The 20,097-nt window shown below is 46.5% G+C and overlaps 4 protein-coding genes across 8 annotated transcripts; 3 read left to right on the top strand and 1 right to left on the bottom strand.

Annotated features, from left to right (window-relative positions):
• Nucleotides 1-286: 286 nt before the first annotated feature.
• On the top strand, nucleotides 287-6,118 carry LOC119136917 (discoidin domain-containing receptor 2-like). 5 transcript variants are annotated; one of them, XM_037275769.1, is made up of 17 exons: nucleotides 287-555; nucleotides 868-956; nucleotides 1,614-1,716; nucleotides 1,803-2,040; nucleotides 2,230-2,377; nucleotides 2,452-2,554; nucleotides 2,616-2,799; nucleotides 2,866-3,106; nucleotides 3,212-3,277; nucleotides 3,540-3,676; nucleotides 3,749-3,956; nucleotides 4,042-4,283; nucleotides 4,385-4,512; nucleotides 4,659-4,850; nucleotides 4,931-5,165; nucleotides 5,236-5,385; nucleotides 5,500-6,118. In XM_037275769.1, the coding sequence occupies exons 2-17, from the start codon at nucleotides 881-883 to the stop codon at nucleotides 5,632-5,634; spliced, it is 2,586 nt and encodes an 861-aa protein (XP_037131664.1). In that variant the 5' UTR covers nucleotides 287-555; nucleotides 868-880; the 3' UTR covers nucleotides 5,635-6,118. The 5 variants fall into 5 exon arrangements, with proteins under 5 accessions (XP_037131664.1, XP_037131663.1, XP_037131665.1 ...); XM_037275768.1 differs by having other exon boundaries at nucleotides 4,015-4,283; XM_037275770.1 differs by lacking the exon at nucleotides 3,212-3,277 and having other exon boundaries at nucleotides 4,015-4,283.
• Nucleotides 6,119-6,342: 224 nt separating this feature from the next.
• LOC119136920 (3-keto-steroid reductase/17-beta-hydroxysteroid dehydrogenase 7-like) lies at nucleotides 6,343-8,373 on the top strand. Its single transcript, XM_037275773.1, has 9 exons — nucleotides 6,343-6,493; nucleotides 6,725-6,928; nucleotides 6,995-7,087; nucleotides 7,173-7,287; nucleotides 7,376-7,570; nucleotides 7,712-7,816; nucleotides 7,892-7,948; nucleotides 8,026-8,124; nucleotides 8,210-8,373. Exons 1-9 carry the CDS (start codon nucleotides 6,369-6,371, stop codon nucleotides 8,294-8,296), a joined length of 1,080 nt encoding a protein of 359 aa, XP_037131668.1. The 5' UTR covers nucleotides 6,343-6,368; the 3' UTR covers nucleotides 8,297-8,373.
• Nucleotides 8,374-8,759: 386 nt separating this feature from the next.
• LOC119136919 (plasminogen activator inhibitor 1 RNA-binding protein-like) lies at nucleotides 8,760-12,033 on the top strand. The gene is made up of 9 exons (XM_037275772.1): nucleotides 8,760-9,138; nucleotides 9,729-9,903; nucleotides 9,976-10,116; nucleotides 10,282-10,350; nucleotides 10,652-10,732; nucleotides 10,871-11,048; nucleotides 11,347-11,412; nucleotides 11,483-11,671; nucleotides 11,860-12,033. The coding sequence occupies exons 1-9, from the start codon at nucleotides 8,883-8,885 to the stop codon at nucleotides 11,917-11,919; spliced, it is 1,215 nt and encodes a 404-aa protein (XP_037131667.1). The 5' UTR covers nucleotides 8,760-8,882; the 3' UTR covers nucleotides 11,920-12,033.
• A 6,126-nt stretch (nucleotides 12,034-18,159) lies between these two features.
• rgs5b (regulator of G protein signaling 5b) lies at nucleotides 18,160-19,851 on the bottom strand. The gene is made up of 5 exons (XM_037276766.1): nucleotides 19,643-19,851; nucleotides 19,469-19,558; nucleotides 19,326-19,381; nucleotides 18,668-18,831; nucleotides 18,160-18,594 (listed from the first exon to the last, which is right to left on the bottom strand). Exons 1-5 carry the CDS (start codon nucleotides 19,684-19,686, stop codon nucleotides 18,451-18,453), a joined length of 498 nt encoding a protein of 165 aa, XP_037132661.1. The 5' UTR covers nucleotides 19,687-19,851; the 3' UTR covers nucleotides 18,160-18,450.
• Between the last annotated feature and the right edge of the window lie 246 nt (nucleotides 19,852-20,097).

Here is a 20,097-nt window from a genome sequence, read left to right as displayed (position 1 = left end):
GTGTTTACGGCATTAGAGGGAGGGAGGAACTTCTCAAAAACATCCAGCTGAACTGGAGATGGATTTACACAAAGTGCTCCATGCAACGCTTCAAAGAGGAAATCTTTTAATACCACGATTTTTTTTGCTAGACGATTTTTTTTTAGCGTGCGTAATCCTGTGTTAGATGGACTCGAATGGAAATATTCGAAATAGGACATGTATGGCCTGGAGCAAGCAGCGTGTGAAAAATCAGTCAATGAAGTGACTTTCTTTCGTTATTGACAGTCATACATTTCAGTCTCCAGATTGTTCTGAAGAAGTTCTGAAATAAGATGCGCCTGACGGCAGACAGCGTTCTCTGCCTCTGCAGAGCAAAATTCAAGCATCAGGTGGAATTGTGGGAGGTTGGCTGGCCTCCCCCTCCAAAACCCAAAGTGTTATTTTCTCACTTTCTTTCCACCAGCCTCCGTCCACCCCCCTCCTCTTTCCACTCCCATAAAGTCCAGAAGAGTCCAGCGAGTTGAAGATGAAGATCGTTTGCAGAGACTGATGGCTTCCTAGTCGCAAACTCAAGTAAGACTGATCCATTTTTTGCAGCTCGTAACCTTCCGGAAAGTCTTTCCTTTTTGCTTTTCAATGTTTGTAAATCTTTTGTAAATGTGTTTAAAGGTTATCAGCATTTCTTCTCTCAGTAATTCGAATAAGCTACCTTTGTAATCTTTACTTGTTTGTGCCTTGTGTATGAAATGTGCGCCACAAAAAAAAAAAATCCTGGCTTTGCCTCCCTCTAAAGATGCAAGTTATGCACGTTCAAGTAGTGAGCGAGCAAAGCATTGCATCCCACCAGAACCAACGGGACTGTAATGTCATTGCAGGCATTTGCAGGCCCTCAAACGTCATGGCGCGGAAAGAGGCTGCGCGCCATGTCGTCTTTGTCCTGCTGGTCGCCGCCGTACGCTGTCAAGTTAACCCAGGTAGATATCCATCTTGCTCTCCAATGTATCTTTGGTGTTTGTATCTTCAGCACAAGTTCCACCAAGTCATAGACCAGCTCGCTTTCTTATGTGACACGTGTGGTCTTAAACTAACCTTGGCATATATAGATGGAGAAGGAAAGTGACATCAGGTGGGTGGTTGGGTGGGCTCGGAGTGCAGACCCATGTGCGTGTGTGTGTGTGTGTGGTTTACCCAAAGTAAGACAGCAAATATGGTGCGAACAGGCAGACCTTTCACGAGCGGTTTTTAGGCGTAGTCGTGGGCAGCGCACACAGCTACACACACTGCCCACTTTGAACATTTTCACAGCCTAAGGCGGATTTCAATGTAACGGACGTTTTATTAGGAACGTCGACAGGAGCCAGGTACAGCAAGCCGTGGTGGATGTGACTTTTGCATCGTTGAAATTAGCACGGAGGTGAAAAGCTGATCAAGTCAAACGTGTCTCACGTGGATGTGGTGGAACTTTGCAAAAAAAAAAAAAAAGGAAGCAAAGTGGAGACTGCTCCGAGACTGGCACTCACACAGTCACGCCTCTGTTTGGCTGCGGAGGCCGAGCTGCAGGAAGGGGACTGGCAAAACACACACACACACACACACACGTATGAAGGATGCCTTGTGTCGTGTCTTTGTAGAAATGTGTCGCTATCCTCTGGGTATGACTGGTGGGCAGATTCAGGATGAGGACATCTCCGCTTCCAGTCAGTGGTCTGAGTCAACTGCTGCAAAATTTGGGAGGCATGTTCTTATTTATTATAGCTTTCCTTTTGTTATTTAACCTTCTAAATGTGAGCACCCAAACGGATTGTTTTGATCCCGCGCAGGCTCGATTCGGACAACGGTGACGGCGACGGGGCCTGGTGTCCTGACGTTTTAGCCGAATCTGACGGGCTTAAAGAATACCTCCAGGTGGACCTCCGCTCGCTGCATTTCCTCACGCTGGTGGGCACGCAAGGGCGCCACGCTGACGGCATGGGGAATGAATTTGCCCAGCGATATAGGATCAAGTACAGTCGCGATGGCATTGATTGGCTGGGATGGAGTGATCGGAAGGGGCGACAGGTGAGGATGCCATCGCTGGCCGGAAGGCGGGGGGGGGGGGGGGGGGGTCACTTGTAATAACCCTGGTCGCCTCCAGCTTCAGTGACAGTCAATAATGTACAGAGAGTCAACGCCCTCATCCACCACAAGGGGGCAGCACTCACTTAGGTCTTTGTTGCGTTGAAATCTTCCTCCACTTTCCTCCACTAGGTCATTGAGGGCAACAGGAACGCATACGATGTGGTGCTGAAGGATCTGGAACCTCCCATCATCGCTCGATACGTGCGCTTCATGCCAGTGACCGACCACTCTTTGATAGCGTGCATGAGAGTTGAGCTCTACGGTTGCGAATGGCTCGGTCGGTCCAAAGCTGAAACTCAATCGGTCACTTTGACCTTTGGATTTTTACCACGGTTTCTGTTTCGCTTTTAGATGGTCTGATGTCTTACACCATCCCAGAGGGGCACCAAATGCTCTATCGAGGCCTGGATGTCTACTTCAATGACTCGGCGTATGACGGAGCAGCAGCGGAAAAGTGAGGACCTTCGACGCACGCTACATGGAGCTCATTCCAACCGTTTTTTTGTCGCTTCTAGAATGAGCAAGGGTCTGGGCCAGCTGACGGACGGAACTTGGGGTCTGGACGATTTTCTCCACAGTCACATCCACGGCATGTGGCCGGGGTACGACTACGTGGGCTGGAGCAACAGGAGCTGGCCCAAAGGTTACGTGGAAATGACTTTTCAGTTCGACCGCATCCGAAACTTCACTTCCGTCAAGGTGATGAGACAAAGTGTAGAAACGAAAGAAACAAAAAGGCGCTTTAGCCGCAGTTGTCGTCCGCAGGTTCACTGCAATAACATGTTCAGCCGAGGGGTCCGGATGTTCAGACAGGCCACCTGTTATTTCCGCTCGGGCTCCGACTGGGAGTCTGAGCCCATGACCTTCAGGCCTCCCGTCGACAATGTGAGCCAAAGCGCCCGTTTTGTCACCGTGCCCCTCGGGGACCGCACCGCCGTGGCCATCAAATGCCGTTTTCACTTCAGTGACCTCTGGATGCTGTTGAGCGAAGTGGCCTTCCAGTCAGGTGCAACGACATCATGTCTTTCTGTCCATTCCTTCTTTTTTTTTTTTTTTTTTTCTTTGCGGCTGGTGATGCTGTCGCCTCCATCTTCATCTTCTCCCCCGACAGGCTCAGCGGTGTACAACACATCTTTGACTCCCCGGAAGCATGGGCATCCAACTAACACACTACCGGGTTAGCTTTGCTCATCTCACTCACTGACTTGTAAAAGCAGAATTTGATGTTAGCAAAAGCGCTGATCTGTGTACCATCATTGCTTGAATCGAGCGGATGCTAAGCATGCCCCCTCCATTCAGTCCACAAGGGCAGCTAATTGCATAAAGAACCCGAAACGGCTCATTTTGTAAGCAGACAACGCCCCCTGCTGGTTGCATATCAGACAATTAAATGGGACCCTTGCGCAAGAGTCCTTTTAGTTACTCTCCATCTTGTTTAGGGGACGACCCAACTCACAAAGTGGATGACAGCAATACAAGGATCCTGATTGGCTGCTTGGTGGCCATTATCGCGATCCTTTTGACCATCATCGTTATCATCTTGTGGCGGCAGGTGTGGAAAAACATGCTTGAGAAGGTGCGCCAAGGTCATTTGAGCGTGATCGATTTCCTCGTCTGCGTTGCCAGTAACTCAAAGTCCGTTTTACAGGCATCGCGGCGAATCCTCGATGAGGAACTCACGGCACGTCTCGCGGTTCAGACGAGGGCCTTTTCCTTCCAGCACTCATCCACGTCCTCTTCTGTCTCCACCTCCAACTCCACCTATGAGAGGATCTTCCCGCTTTGCTCCGACTACCAGGAGCCTTCCCGTCTCATCCGGAGACTGCCCGAGTTTGCGCATTTCGCCGAGCACCTGGGTGAGCTCACATATGGCAGATGAATGGATGAAATCAATCCAATTTGCAATCAATCCAGGTTGCATTGATTCCTTGCGCGCGTCAGGACCGAGCAGCTCCTACGGGGTTCTCGCAGCGGCCGGCGCTTCGGACGGCGCCCCCCACTATGCAGAGGCGGACATTATCAGTCTGCAGGGGTCCGGCAGCAACAGCCGATCCATCACGGCTGTCAGCCTCCATCTCCTCGCCGGCGGTGGCGGGGACGCGGACGCGGCGGCCTCCGTGAAAGAGTTCCCCCGAGACAAGCTCACATTCAAAGAGAAACTGGGAGAGGGGCAGTTTGGAGAGGTGCGTGCTTTTAATTTTGAGGTTTGGATGTCTGAAAATGACGTTCCAAATTTTTTTAGGTGCACTTGTGCGAAGCAGAACGTTCCAAATGTTTTTTTTAGGTGCACTTGTGCGAAGCAGAAGGCATGCGGGCCTTTTTAGACGGCGAGTCGTCCGGAGAAGGGTCAAACCAAGCACCCCTACTTGTAGCTGTTAAAACGCTGCGAGAAGATGCCAACAGGAACGCAAGGTTACTCGCTAGCTGCTTCTCTTATCACTTGAGCACAAAATGGATGTTTCCATCTACAAGCATCAGAAAAAGGATTACAGACAACTTGAAATTTGTGATTTCTGCGTTTATTGATGGGGTGAACATTTTTCTGTGGCACACCTAAGGAACGATTTCCTGGAGGAGATCCGAATCATGTCTCGCCTGATGGACCCCAACATTGTCCGCCTGCTGGCCGTATGCGTGGACACCGAGCCTCTTTGTATGATCACCGAGTACATGGAGAACGGAGACCTCAACCAGTTCCTCCGACTAAAAGAGGAAGGTCGGGAGGAGAAAGCAGACGAGAGGATGGTCAGGTAGATTCGACGATCACATCGAATGCGCCTTCGGGTGCGCGTCCGTCACCGCTATCGTCTCGCTGACCTTTGCCCTTTAGCTACAGCAAACTGATAGACATGGCCGTGCAGATAGCCTCCGGTATGAAGTACTTGAACTCTCTCAACTTTGTCCATCGTGACCTGGCCACACGAAACTGTTTGGTGGGGAAGAACTACACCATCAAGATTGCCGATTTCGGCATGAGTCGCAACCTCTACCGCGGGGACTACTACCGGATCCAGGGCCGAGCTGTACTGCCAATCCGCTGGATGTCTTGGGAGAGCATTCTGCTGGTGAGTCCTCTGAGGGACCGATCCAGTCCAACTCCAGACGGTCCTAAAATCATTTCTGACCTGATTTCAGGGCAAATTCACCATGGCTAGCGACGTGTGGGCTTTCGGGGTGACTTTGTGGGAAATCTTGACTCTTTGCAAGAAGCAGCCTTACGCCCACCTCTCTGATGAGCAGGTGATTGAGAACACGGGCGAGTTCTTCAGGGACCATGGCAAACAGGTGAGGGGCACACCTTTGGCCACCTTATACAATCTTCAATTTTGGACTTAGATGCAGGAAATACCGTATATTTGCATTTTTTGTTTTAAAGTGACAATATCTTTTTTTGTCCAGGTCTATCTGCCACAGCCACCTTGTTGTCCCGACGGCCTGTATCATGACCTGATGTTGACTTGCTGGAGGAGAAATGCCAAACAGAGGCCGAGCTTTCAGGACATACACAGTCAGTTGGTGGAGCACTTGGCATAAAAGATGTCCGTTTTGTCTGCGAAGCACAACTTGCAGGGTCTGCTTTGTGCAAATGTTGAGTGACAATCAACCCTGCAAATGTTAACCAGTTGTTTTGAGCTAGTTGGTGACCATGGGACTGTGTATTTTATAAATTGGCAACTGAATATACCTTTCGATATACTGTTCTCATATTAAATTACTCAATGTATTTATTATTTTGTACTTTGGTGTCTTTATAGGTTAGTGTTATTATGATGGGGGTTGAAAGTATTTGTCGAGCTTTTATAATGTATTTTCATGAATCATATTCTGTATAATCTTTTACTAATTTGTTGCTGTATAGAAATAAATGAAGGTGTAAAATATAAATTGTCTAATAATGAAGCGACATTCTGACCTGCTTGATAAAATAGCTCTTTTAGTTGGTCAAGGCGACTATATTAGATAGAAACAAACATTCGTAAAAGGTGTGGATTTAAACATTTGAAATAAAGTGATTTTCAGAAAATGCATACATTTATTTTGTCAAGGTATTGAATACAGAAAACTTATGGGATTTCACATTTTAATGGCCACTAACGGTAATACAGAATACGTGCTGTATATTTTACTCGTTTATTGCGCAATGCTTTTTGTTTTGGCTCTCGTCGCTCGCCGTAGTTCTAAGCTGATTGGCTAGCCTTCGTACCACGTTATCGCCTAGTCCACGTGGATTGGCTCGTTTGTTTACACCGGAATCGAACCATGGCACCATGGGAATTGGACCGCCCTCGAACGGGTTCTGTCTGGTTTATTCATTCGTAAACTATTGTCAGTCTAACGGGAACAACTACCAGTCAGACATGGAGAAAGTTGTCATTGTAACCGGCGCGAACAGGTAAGCTACACGTGATTTTCATATCGTCATCATAAATCATCATGATCACAAGTGAGCTAACCCACCTCAGATTGCATAAACCTCAGTAATTGATTTGGGAACCTAATCTAATTGAAAGGGTGATTAGTTACATTTAACCTAAATTCTAATATTTATTCCATGACATGAATGTACAATGGCCCTGGTACCAAAAGCACTGTCATCAACAGTATCTTTGTCTTCTTGTTGTAGTGGTATCGGTCTTGCTTTATGCGAAAGGCTTCTGAGCGAGCACATCCAGCTCCGTTTGTGTCTGGCGTGCAGAAACATGAACCGGGCCGAGGCTGCCCGCTCTGCCCTCTTGGCGTCTCACGCCAAGGCCCGAGTGGATTTACTGCAGCTGGATGTGGGTTCTGTGCAGTCGGTGCTCGCTGCTGCCGGAGAACTCAGATCCAGGTCAGATACATTCCAATCGTGACACATTTGACACGCTCAATGGATTAATTTTTGTTTTTTCTGCAGGTACAAAAGAATTGACTTTTTGTATCTAAATGCAGGAATAATGCCCAATCCACAGGTGGATGTAAAAGCTTTTTTCAAAGGTTTGTTCTCAAGGTAAAAGTCCAATTTATTTCAAATCTCATTTGGGCCACTTTTGACAGTCTGTGCATTGATGTCCCGTGTTTTCTCCCCTCAACAGTAAGGCCATCAACATGTTTGCCACAGCAGAGGGTCTCTTAACACAGCAGGACCGCCTCAACTGTGACGGTCTCCAGGAGGTTTTCGCCACAAACCTATTTGGTCATTTCCTCCTGGTACTGACCCAAGCAAACAATCAGATATTTTGTTAATATCGCTTCATTAGCAACACCAAGCACTTTGACAGTCCTGTTCTTGTGCAAGGTCAGAGAGCTGGAGCCTCTATTGTGCGAGGCGGGTCACACGTCACATGTGGTGTGGACCTCTTCGAGTAACGCCCGTCGCACTGCCTTCAGCATTGAGGACATCCAGCACAAAAATGGGACGGAGCCCTACAGCTCGTCCAAGTATGCCTCTGACATGCTCAGTGTGGCCCTGAACAGACACAAGAACAGCCAGGTTTGTTTCTTGCACGAGAACGTCATTGCAAACACTGCATTTATAGGTAGCTCGTTTTTAAATCTTTTTTTGCTTTTAAATTTCTGACCGCAAGATGCAAATAGCTCTGTGTGTAAGTATTTTGGTTTTCATTTCCACCAGGGGCTTTTCTCCTCCGTCATATGTCCTGGACTGGTGATGACCAATCTCACTTATGGTATCCTGCCCTCCTTCTTCTGGACTTTAATCATGCCATTCATGTGGCTGGTGAGTGCTATGTGATGTTTGCTGTTCTTTCTGGCTTTTTCTGAAGTGTCACCTGCTGTTTTCTTTATTGAACAGATCAGGATCTTCACCAATACTTTTACTCTCACGCCATATAACGGAGCGGGGTCACTGGTATGTCACAAATAACCCATCATAAGGGTTAATAAGAAATAACATACTTCAGCGTAACTCGAAATGGACTTCCACAGCATTGGCTGTTCCTTCAAGCGCCAGAGGCTCTGGACCCACGAGCAAAATATCACAGCTTAACATCAGGACTTGGTGCAAACTACACGGAGCCACGGCAAGTAAGTGTCTGGCAGAATTCCATCACACAAATAGAGCACTTGACATTTGGGCACCGTGCCCAAACTATTGTTTGTGTTCTATCAGATGGACATTGACGACAGTATGTGCGAGGCGCTTTATGAAAAACTACTTGAATTGGAGAAAGACATCAGGAGAAGACTCACTTGCTGACAAGCAAAACAGTTTACTCCTTACATTTGGATAATATTGTCCTATATTCAAAATAAAAGACGTAATATTGTGAAAATTAGGTTGGACTTTTTTAATTCTCTGGTTAAATTATGACTCAATAAACTGACTTGTTCTACAGTCTTATTTTAATGAGTATATGATATTGTGGTACATGGGCTCCCTCTAGTGGTGCGTAAAAACTCAAAGCCATGACTTCAACTTTGAAAGTGCATTCTGATAACATCCGCAAGAGAGCTCAGGAAAGAAAAGACAAATCCTGAATATATTTGCCCATGTTAGGGCAATGCTGTTTTCTAATCACATGACTCCTCGTGGGAAATTAAAACGCAAATGACTCTCTGAGGACATGAGTACGTCACTACGTGACGTCAATAAAAACATAGCAGGCGTGTGTGCGCGCGCATCTCAGCGTACCCCCCCCCCCCCCCCCCCACGGTGTCCCGGATGTTGTCTCGCACCGGAAGAGAAGGGGCCGCTTTCCCAGCCATCTTGTGTCAGCATCCAGCGACTCGCTCGCATCAAGCCTCTTCCAATCGGCGGTAAATCCAGCTGAAGGGGCGCCATCATGCCCGGGCACCTGCAGGAAGGCTTCGGCTGCGTCGTAACCAACCGCTTCGATCAGCTACCGGACGACGAGTCGGACCCGTCGGAGATCCTGAAAGCTGCCGAGAACAAGAAGAAGGAGGCGGCCGCCGCTGGCTCCGCTAAGAGCGCCGCTCAAGCCTCCAAGCCGCCCAAGAAGGAGTCACAGAAGGATAGGAAGAACACGCTCGCGGATAAGAAGGACGAGCCCCAACCGCCGGTGCCGCTGAAAAAAGAAGGTAAACAAACACCTCTCCGTGTGTGGTTGGGTGTGATGCTCAACTGTCCTTCTAGCATGCTAGCTGTTGCTGGACAGCGTCACTCGGCGGGAGGTCAACACGGAGCCCGCCTGCCTGCATGATTGTTGTCCGAGGACACACGGAGATGACTTTCTGGTCACAGCGTCTCGTGCGTGCAAGTCCGCTGTGACCGACGCATCCTGTTAGAATGTGTGCGCTGCTCCGGATGATGCTCGGCGCGCGTCTCGACATAAACACCAGAGAGGACGCACGTTTATTAACGTTTGCCGAATGGACGAATTGATGAGATGTGTGAATTCAGCAGTGGCTTGCGAGACGCACAAGGGTGAACTGAACCGTTTTTTATAATAGTGAGGGTGCATCGAATGTATTTGCGATCTAAATCTTTTATAAATGAGACATCCCCAAAAACCTCCCAACTGTCAGAAAGCATCTAAAAAGCCTGTGTTGTCAAGGCACCAAGAAACTGTTTGAAGTTACGACCCATCAAAACACGTACGTGACTTTAAACCAACATCACAAAAATGAAGGATGTCATCAAAGCTTACACCCGCTTGTGCGCTTCACAGGTATGAGGCGAGTGGGTCGACGGCCAGAACAGCAGCAGGGTCACCAGGGCTCGCAGCAGCAGGGGGGCCAAGGTGACGGGCGACCCGGAGACAAACGGCCAGACCGCAGACCCCCTCGAGAGCGACGCTTTGAGAAACCGGCCGAGGGAGACGGCCCCGACTTCCCTGCGGAGAAGTGAGAAGCACCCCACGTGGACCGATCGATTTGCTAGAGCATGTTCGAGCTTCTCTTGTTGCTTGTCTTCAGGCCCTTCGGAGACCGACCACCAAGAGGGCGCGGCGGCGGCCGAGGTGGCCGCGGAGGCCGAGGGCGGGGCATGGGCAGAGGGGACGCTTTCGACTCTCGCGGAAAACGAGACTTTGACAGACACAGCGGCGCTGACAAATTGTGAGTCTTGATTGTTGAATTTCCCTTTGAGTGACACAATTTCATTTTAATTCCAAACTTCCAGTTATGTTGCAGTTATGAACTCTGTTTTGAACCCCGGAAACGCAACACACACACACACACACACACACACACACACACTGATTGTTATTTGTCTTGCCTCAGGAATCAGAAAAGCGAGAAGCGCAGTGGCAGCGGCTCACACAACTGGGGGAATGTGAAGGAGCAAGTCAGGTGAAAAATCTCACACACGCGAGCACAGCTCACCTACGAAAAATATTCAATATTTTTTTCTATATTATAAAATGTATATATAGCCATGCAAGCCATTTATTTCCTGATAGCTACAAGAGGGAGCCAGTGACGAGTAGCGCTGACCGGTATCGCCAGCCTCTGTGACTATTCAATACCTTGTAATAAGGTCTACTCCTAGTTAGACTCGTGTGACAATTCCATTTTTGTTTTACCCGTCAAATCTGGGACTCGGTTCAACGAAGGTCGGGCAAGACAAACCGGATGCTCTCATGTCTTTCAGCGAGGCCGAACCGAGCCCCGCCCCCGCTGCCGAGACCACCACGGAGGGTGAGGAGCAGGCGCCCGCCGGCTCGGAGAATAAGTGAGTGCTCACTTCCTGTCGGTTCCCGGCCATGTTTTTCACATTGTCCTTGACCTTTTCCTCGACCATGTTCCGAACTAAGAGCCGTGTCCGTTTTGACGTCTTCCCACTTGTCGCACCGACCGACCGGCTGGGCAGGGAGAACGAGGCGGAAGACGTGAAACCGGAAGGCCCCCGAGAGATGACGCTGGACGAGTGGAAGGCCATGCAGGACAAGGAGCGCACTAAGGTGGAGTTCAACATCCGCAAGGCCAACGAGGGTACCGACAGCCAGTGGAAGAAAGGATACGTGCTGCACAAGTCCAAAAGCGAAGATGTGAGTTGAGATGAGATGGGCACGCCTGCTTTAAGTGTACATATTCCCCCAACGGATGAAAGAAAAAAAAAGCAAGCCCAAGTCAAGTTTTTCAAAGTCCTCCACGTGTGAGTTCACTTCAACTGAATAGAAACAGCGTCAAAAGTTTGGTGGCAGTCATGTTTGCACCCCCCCCACCCCTTTGCGTGTGCCAGCCGGTCTTTAACCGTCAACACAATCTTTGTGACCTGACAAAACCCCACCGCTCTGTCTTGCTCAAAAAACTCCAGGTTGACATTTCCTCTCTTTGAATTTTCAGAGGCCTGTCGGAACTTTGATTGACGCCCCGGAAACAGAAGTCGACGCGCAAAGCCTGTACCAAAAGGTGCCCGCGACTTCACATTGGCTGTCAAATCAAATAAAAGGCACGTGAACTCCAGCTCTTCTGCGCACAGGGCACTGCGGACGAATCCACCGAGCACCACTTCCGCAAGCCGGCCAACGACATCACCTCTCAGCTGGAGATCAACTTTGGAGACCTGGGCCGCCCCGGCCGCGGGCGCGGGGGCCCTCGCGGGGGCAGGGGGGCCCGCGGCGGGGGAGGCGGCAGGCCAGTGCGCAGCGGCCCGGGCCGCTCTGAAAAGGTAACAAAGGTGAAAATGTGCTCGCTACGGCACCGAGAAGCACCCATGTGGAAAAGCTGCTGCGGAGCTTGCTGGGGGCAGGGGAGGGTTAGGAGACAATGGGGCTCTTCCACAAATGCTTTTTCCTCTACAGTTCATGTTTTTTCTGAAATGACCCCCAAGCTCATGCCTTGTTTTCTTCCTGCCAGGCAAGTGGCGTGTCGGTCCCCAACGTGGATGACCCCGAGGCCTTCCCCGCCCTGGCCTGAAGGCTCCTTTGTTTCCCCCGGCCGACTCCTCCATCAGCCCCCCCCCCCCCCATTTACAAGGCTTGCATGCTTACCCCATTCTCAAATATTTAAGAAACCCAAATGACAAAAAAAGACAGTCATCCCCTACTCGATTTTACCAGCGAACACGACAAAAACGTTGGAAAAAGGACCTCTTGCTACACGGACATTTTGTATTTTGAAACATGAAGGCAGGGATGTTTTTATTGGTTTTCACTCGGCGATTATGCCTCATTCATCGAGTTTGGTTTGTTCCGCTTGAAATGATGAATTTTCTGCGATTTGGGGCTTTCAACAGTATTTTATGGAGGCCTACAGTCGAAGACTTTGGAGAACTTCCCCCCCGCTGTAACGATACACACTGACGTGGTAGCACTACACTACATATGAAACCTGTACTAGATAGCTGAAGTGTGACTTTTTAAAAATTGTTATCATCCTGACGATCTCTTTTTGAGAGGCACAAAGTGAGGCAACGGTGACAACCTACTCAAAAAAAGAAACAGCTTGGGATTTTTTCGCTTGTTGTGCAGTGAAAGTTAATGCCTCTTTTTCGTGGGGGGGATAGCCGGGATAGTTTTTTTTTGGGGGGGGTGGACCAGTGCTTAGTAATGCTTTGTATCCCCCCGATCCAGATGTGCCGCCTGTTTGCAGCAAGTGTGTATCTTTAGGCTGGTCCTCTTAGCTCATACAGACTGTACGACGTGTAAATTCAGGACCACTAAACAAATGCTTTTATTTTTATTTCTTCTGTTCAAAAGTGTGAGCGTGCGATTGAATGTGCAACTGTGACTGCTGGTTTCTTAGAAAGTATTGGTCCCCTTCATCCGGTGCCCGGCCGGGCGAGGCGACCGCACAAGTCCAACGCATCTCAAAAAAAGCTCTCGGTCTTCATTTCTGAAGAGTCCACTCGTTTCTGCAGACCACATTTTGCTGCGTGTTTTATTCTTGTTATTTTATGAGTGCAGTGGCACAATGTCTGCTGTTGTGGAACGATTACGATCTACAGAACATAAAGTCGCGTCCTGTGAAAGAAGAAGCTCAGAGGGGCTAAAGTGTAGCAAGAATGTTCATTGGACAGTGCCGAAGGTTTTGTCGCTGACCCCCCCCCCCACCCCCTTTATACGACTGTTTGAGCCACATGACTATAAAACTTTGTGTAAACATCCCTGTTCTAATAAATTGCTTTAGAAGTGTAAAATATAGTCTCCAAATGGAATGCAAAGTCTTCATTTTAAGAACAAAGTGGCAGTGGTGGATGTTGGGTAAAGGTTGCAAGGCAGAAATTCATCATGGCACTGCTTCTATATTTTGTAACTTGCCTCCTTTATTGTAAGCTAAAATGAAGACCGCATGACATCTTGAAATGTGGTCATGTAAATGACAAAAAAAAAAAAAAAACACTCGTGCAGGTTTTAATGCTTGCAGTCATTTAGCAGCTTTTGTGTTTGCAGCTATTGTGTACAGTATTTGTTGGTGCCATTTCATGTTTTCATTCCAGTCCTGGCTGCTCTTTCGGAATTGTGTATCTGGCCTAGTAAGGTTAATCTGTTTAGAAGAAGAAGAAGACAAAGTTATGCTATAGAATTGGCTATTAGTGTAAAAGATGAAAATGTTTTTGGAAATAAAGGGTGAAGTCAAGCCTTTACAAGGGGAAGTCCGAAATGTTCTGTACAATATGTTCTGCGCACCCACACTTATGTTTTGCTGAATATGAATGAAGCAGAACAATCCACCTGGTTTGATCCCTCTCAGCAGGCTGGCCATTTTGCTTTGCGACTGGCTATGACATCACAGTGCTGGAAATTCGTGATGCTCTTCAGGGTAAAGATTTAACACTGTTATACTTTCATGAAAATGAGCCTTAATAAATTCATATGAGCGGCAAGGGCAGCGACACAAAGTGAAGATTCATCGTCAGGTAATGCTCAGACAACAAAGATGGTAGATCTATCTTTGATTCTGATTTAGAATTTACCTTGTTTTCCATATGTCCCATTGTCTGGCTGTAATGTTTGGGTCACCTGTTGTTCTCATCTAGTGGGTCCCTTGTGTTTGACCAATCAGCTCCCTCGGCCACTTGTGACTTGTCCAGGTGTTCCTCTTTGTCACTTGGCTTGTATTTAAATTCCTGCTTTCGTCCAGTTCTTGTTTCGTTGTCCTGTTGAGGTCATGTCATGTTTTTTTTTTTCCTCCCATGAGTTGTGTTGGCCTTTTTTTTTTTTTTTACTTTGGTTCTCATTTTGGTCATTAATTCAGTTGATTTGTACCAGCACCTTGTTTGTATTCTGTTCTCAATCATTGCATTGGGTAACGAGTTTTTTTTGTGTGGAAATTTTGGTCTCCAATACAATGGACAAATAGTGAATCAAATGAAATGAGGGAAATACCATTTCTACAAGAGCAAAAAGTCCACCCAAGTTATCCAAATGTTTTATCTTTAAATTTTGATTTCACACCCATTGTGGTGGTTCACTAGTCATTGCTTCGAGGAGCAACAATGGAATACAAGCCAGATTTGAAGAGGATTATTCAAGACAAGGAATGCCAGAAGTCGCACTAAGCAACATGCATAGTAAGTGAAAAAACGCTATTCTAAATTATTATGTTTTTGTTTGTGGACTTTGTTGAACTGAGAGTTTGTGTGCGTGATGTTCATTGTTGAAAATGGCTGGCCTGTGGTCTTAGTACTGTAGGAGTCCATTTATGTCATCATGTTGCTGCCCAGCAGAGGGCAGCAGAGCTCTTTGTCCAATTGAACCAAGCAGAAAACTGCAGGTCAACCTTAATGAGTCTTCTTGCAGTCTTTGCTTCTTCACCACCTGTGTCATGTGGCCTTCTTCATGACATCTAATTTCAAGTTCAAAAAGAGCAGAAGGCCCCGTCACCTTCCTAGGGAACAAAATGTTCTGGAGATATTACATGGCGAGAACTCAAACGGGTTCACGAGGAGGCCTTCGCACTTGAATGACTCAATGGAGTATTAAGGTGCATGACGTTCGTTCCTAAATAATAGAAGATATACTTACTGTCTTGGATGCCAACATTTTGGCTGACTGCCACCTGGCACAAGCTCCGCCCATTACGCTTTATAATTGGAGTAAACAGTTTTCCTCTGGTGTTATAGTAGAGCTGGATGCTTCGGCTTTTCTAATGAATTTCATCATCCTCAAATGCAACAATGAGTTGGAAAAGTAAGACGCTTCAGCTCCTTGGAGAAAGCGCATTTATCTTCCGAGATGTTATTTTGATACTTTACGTAAATGTACGTACGTCACGGGGCATTTCGGCCACTCTCACGCACGTTTACTAAGTGCTCCCGGGATCCAAATCAAACAAAGTGATCCATTCAATTAAGGCCACTGCTCGAAAGCCTCCTGGATACCTGAAATCTTATTGACCAAGCTTGCATGTGGGTCAAAGTTCAACAGTGAACAGCAAATGAGGCCGTAATGTTTGGAGCGGATCTAAAAAAGTTGGATAAACAACATGGCATGAAGATTTACCTATCTTCTTCGGGTCACAGCAGTCATGGGAAACACAAAATCAAAACATTCCGAGTTTGCGTTTTGAACCGGGGAGGCTATTTAATTACCGATTCTTGAGCACGCTGACGATTTTTCAACCGATTTCTCAAAATATCTACGGGATGCTTGCGTGTGAGACGCTATTACAAACTGATGTTTGTAAACTCATTCGAGATCTACTAAAGCACACTCAGTGGCCCTTTGATTTATTTCCCGACCCCCCCCAAAGATTTTCTTTTTTTTACTAACCCAATGCAAGGGTGGAGATTGTAATTTCACCAAAATGGCAGCCAAGTTTTACTTGCACTTATACTACAACGTGAGTCAGGATATTGGTTTTTTTGTATGTCAACAGTCCCGGTAAAATTCAGAGTGTATTGATTTTTTTTGGGGGGAAAAAAAAAAGTACAAAATGACATCTTGTTCAGCGGTTTTGTGCCATCCTTGAATGGATGTTTTTATGCAACCACACACAAAATCTGCCCTGACTTATATCACGCTAACCTTGCCATTATGTTTCCTGTAGGCCTACACAGCACGTTGCCTTACAGCATGAGTTGCCCCATGTGCCGTATTATGTGACAATTTGATGTGGCAACATCACCAAATAAGGAACAATAGCAGCGAGTCTTGTTTACACTAGTTTTTAAAACGTTATTATCCTCAGGGGAGTCTTCACGACGCCTGCCGGTAAATTATTTTCAAGCGACAAACAAAGAAGCAGCCGAAATGGGGGAAAAAAAAAAAAAAAAAGGTCACGAGGCAGGTCATCTGTTCTGCGATGCTGCGTTGCCTTGGCAACCTGCCAACCGTTGTGACTTAAATATTCAGGATATTAATCGGCAGCCACGTGCAAAATAGGTTTTTTGAAATGAGGATGCCGCCTCATCTCGGCGTGCGTCCACGTGGAGCAGATGTCGAAGTCGGGCTTCAGCCAATGTGGGCGACAACATGTCCGCCCCCGTAACACTTCTATATGGTTTCTTATGAAACATGTGAGCACATCGTTTAGGGCAGCTACAGCTCACGTGTGTTTTTTCTAATTCTTACCATGGTAAGAATTAGAAAAAAGTTTCTTTTGTTCGTCAGTACAGAACGTTGCAAAGCTGCGGCATTGAAAGAGTACTTGCGTTTTTTTTTCTTTTTACGCAATGTTCTGTACTTGTAAGTACGTATTGTAAGTACTTCAGCCACCTCGGGTGAAATAATTTCAAAGCAAATTAAAGCAGCGTGTCAACTCGTCCTTGACAGACTTTAAACGCAAGCGGGTCGGTCGAGCCACGTGTAAAAAAAAAAAAATGAGAATCCTCCTTGGATCCTATAATTGGGCCTTTTATTAAATACGTGACTAAAAAGACTACCTGCTGCCTGAGACACACCAAAATTTTAAGTGATTATTTAAAGTCATTATTGTGTGTGTGTGAGATGACTAAGAGGTTATAGAAGGGAGTCAGGAGGGTTAATGAGTGCCCCCGCATCTCCTCGATTATTTGACGAGGATTCCACCTCGGCGGTCTGCACGTGTGGGATGAAATAAAGCACAATGCAAGAAAAAAGCTCGCTGACTGACAAAGCGGCGCTGACTCAGCGAGCGGCTTTTAAGTGGTCCGTGCGAGGCTCACTAGGTGACTCATTGTCTTGCTGGTGACGGCTCTTCACCTCCGCTGACACCTTAAATGAATGAGATGAATCAAAAGCAATTTGGAAATACCGTTTTTTTCCATGTATAATGCGCAAAATTTAACTAATTTATTGTCCTAAAATCTGGGGTGCGCATTATACATGGGTACAATTTTATTTATTTTATTTTTTTAATCCGGATATCATACGGAGGCCGCCATTACACATGCGCTTTCTTCTCTGCTGTTCACTTCAAACACGCTCCATACGAACACAATGCTCTCGTATCAGACGCTTGCTCGATCACCTGCTCGTTTGCTGTCACAATGTACCCTACACAAATCCGAAACATTTCTTCGCTATCGAGTTTGCTACCGCATGCGCAGTGATACTGACCGGCAGACTAACATCCGGTTGTTCCCAAAGATGATCTTTTTTTCTGAAATAATTTTACGTTTACGGACTTAAGTAGGAGTCAAAATTTGGGTGCGTATTATACATGGGTACAGGCTTTTTTCCAGCATCAACATGCCATTTTTAGGGTGCGTATTATACATGGGGGCGCATTATACATGGAAAAAAACGGTACTTTATTAAGTGCAAACAGACCTGACAGTCAGGTGTCAAATCTCTTTGAAAGGGCTTAAAAGAAATATTTCATTTCAGTAAAATTGACCTGAATGTATTTATTCAAATGACTAAACCCAAAAATCTTTCAGACTTTCACTGCCTTTAATTTGTGTTTTTGTGTGGCAATAGTAGCAAAAGTGTAATTGTAAGGATAAAAAAAGATTTTTGTATTTGCACAAACACAAATTCTATATTTCAACGTACAGTTATTTATGTAGTCCTGACGTGAACATTTAACCGTCTTCTCGTGAGAACTTCCACGCTACGCACTCTCTTTCGGTCAAGTGGAAGGAAAGAGGCCACACATGCCAGTAGCCCATTTCAGACATTTGTGTCTTCCTTTAATTGGTGGATTTCATTTCGCCATGCGCAATAAAAAAAAGATTCTTTCACAAAACACTTATAAAGCAAATGATATTTTCCATATAAATACGATTAAAGACAATCAATAAATTAGTATTTGTTGTGCGAAGTCAAGACGACGTCCGTTTCTGTGGTCTTCAACTTGTTCACATGTCTCTCTCAAGCAGCTCAGGTCGCGTCCTCGCACCTTCACGTCCTTCGGCTCAGACTCCGGTCGGCCGAATCTTGGTCACGAGTCCTCAGCTCGGATATTTGACGTCTGCCTTTCGGCTAGGCGTCGTCGTTGTTAGCTTATGCGTTTTCACATCTGGTGAAGGGTCACATCACACAAGTTCTTGATCAAGTTGCTTAGCCGTTCTTGTTCGCTCTGCTAGCTCAAGGACTTGAGGAAACGAGGGTAGCAGTCCTTCTCCATCAGCGTGTAAATTTTGCCTTGGGCCAGATCGAAACTTAAGCTGGTGGGATGCTCAATGTTCTCCTTGGTGATGGCTTTGGTCACGTGATCCAGGTTGACCTGGCGAAGGAATCATCAATGAGTCATTTTTTCCACATCACCGCAAAATCACATTCCCACTTGGATCTCTTACCTCTCGGGGCGCGTCGGCGCTGATGAACTCATCAAAGATTTGCTTGGCCTTGACGGACATTTTTGAGGGCTTTGCCGTTCTGTAGTCTTCGCACGCCAAGTAGAAGGCGATATTTTCCTCGCTGAATTCCGACATCAGGAAAGCTCTGAATAGACACAAACCATCTAAAAGGAGGAGAGGAGAAACGTTAGCATGACCTTTTAATCGACAAGCACAATCCAATAACATCGGAAACAATCGAATGCTCTGCGTCACGCTATTTTCGACGTCTGAGGAAGGACGGCAAAATATTTCAAAGCAGCTCTCGCAATAATAAGCATAATGACCTCGCCGGCCGGAGTTGATTAGCTATCTGAGAGCCTCGCTAGAAATAGAACGTTAGTAGCCTAAGAGCAGCTATTGTTTTGTATTGCAGAGTTCCCTCCAACGATTACCTTAATATCACCTAATAATTGGGGTTAAAATACCAAAATGTAAATGAGAGCAATGAATCGTCTTTTCCCTCCTCAGTTATATTTCAGATTTACATTCAAACTGTTAAAACATATTTCAAACGACATCAGGGCTCATTTTACAATGATTATTATTATGACTAATACATAGTTTAGCATTTTTGTTCTTCATTTTTAATCCTGTCTTTTTGTTCTCATGCGCTTACTTTGACTGGACAGCAGTTTTTCAAACGAGTCCTTCCATTTCAGTTGCTCGTCAACACTGCAAGAAAAAGGAGGAACATCCAAATAAATACAAAACAATCCTTCAGTCCAAAAAATTCCTCTTCTGTAGTATCATCTCCCTTACCTGTGAGTGTGACTTTTTTTGGGCTGCACGGGGATGCTGTGATCCGACTTGTGCAGCAAACTTCCAAACAGAGCTTTCAGCTCCTTGGCCCTGCGATGATGACAATGACAAAAGAACGAAGCATTATGAGCCGGGCTGTCGTTTCTCATCCGAACGGGAAGAAAAATGTCTTACCTCTCCAGGCAGGTGGCTGGCAATAGTTCAAGTCCTCGGCACATGTTGAGATGGTTTGCTGGCGGATATTTCCAGTGAGCTTGGCCTGGTTGTGTGTTTGCGTGTGGGCTAGCTCTCGGTCTGTCTGACGCTTGCACGGGAGAGGGCCTTTTTTATAGCGTGGTCCACTCCGTGACATCACAGCTCTCAGCCAATGCGGAGCAAGAGCGATGGGATGATGAGGAGACTTGGGAGCAGACTACACCCGCACAGAGCAGATAGTTGCAAGTTCAGTGTGCTCCCCCTGAAACTTGACTCGAGTCCAGATATCCTTTGCCCTCTAACGCTCTCATTTTTCTGTGTGTCATCTATTCCTCTATGTTATGCGCAACAAAAATTTCCAGTAGAGTGTAAATTGAATTTGCTCATGTGGGATCAAAACTGTTCAAATTCAATAGAATTAATCAACACATTTG

The sequence above is a fragment of the Syngnathus acus genome, chromosome 17 (assembly GCF_901709675.1).
Source record: "Syngnathus acus chromosome 17, fSynAcu1.2, whole genome shotgun sequence".
In the NCBI taxonomy this organism is placed as follows: domain Eukaryota; kingdom Metazoa; phylum Chordata; class Actinopteri; order Syngnathiformes; family Syngnathidae; genus Syngnathus; species Syngnathus acus.
Note: the sequence above shows the minus strand (reverse complement) of the source record. Positions and strands in the feature narration are given on the sequence as shown.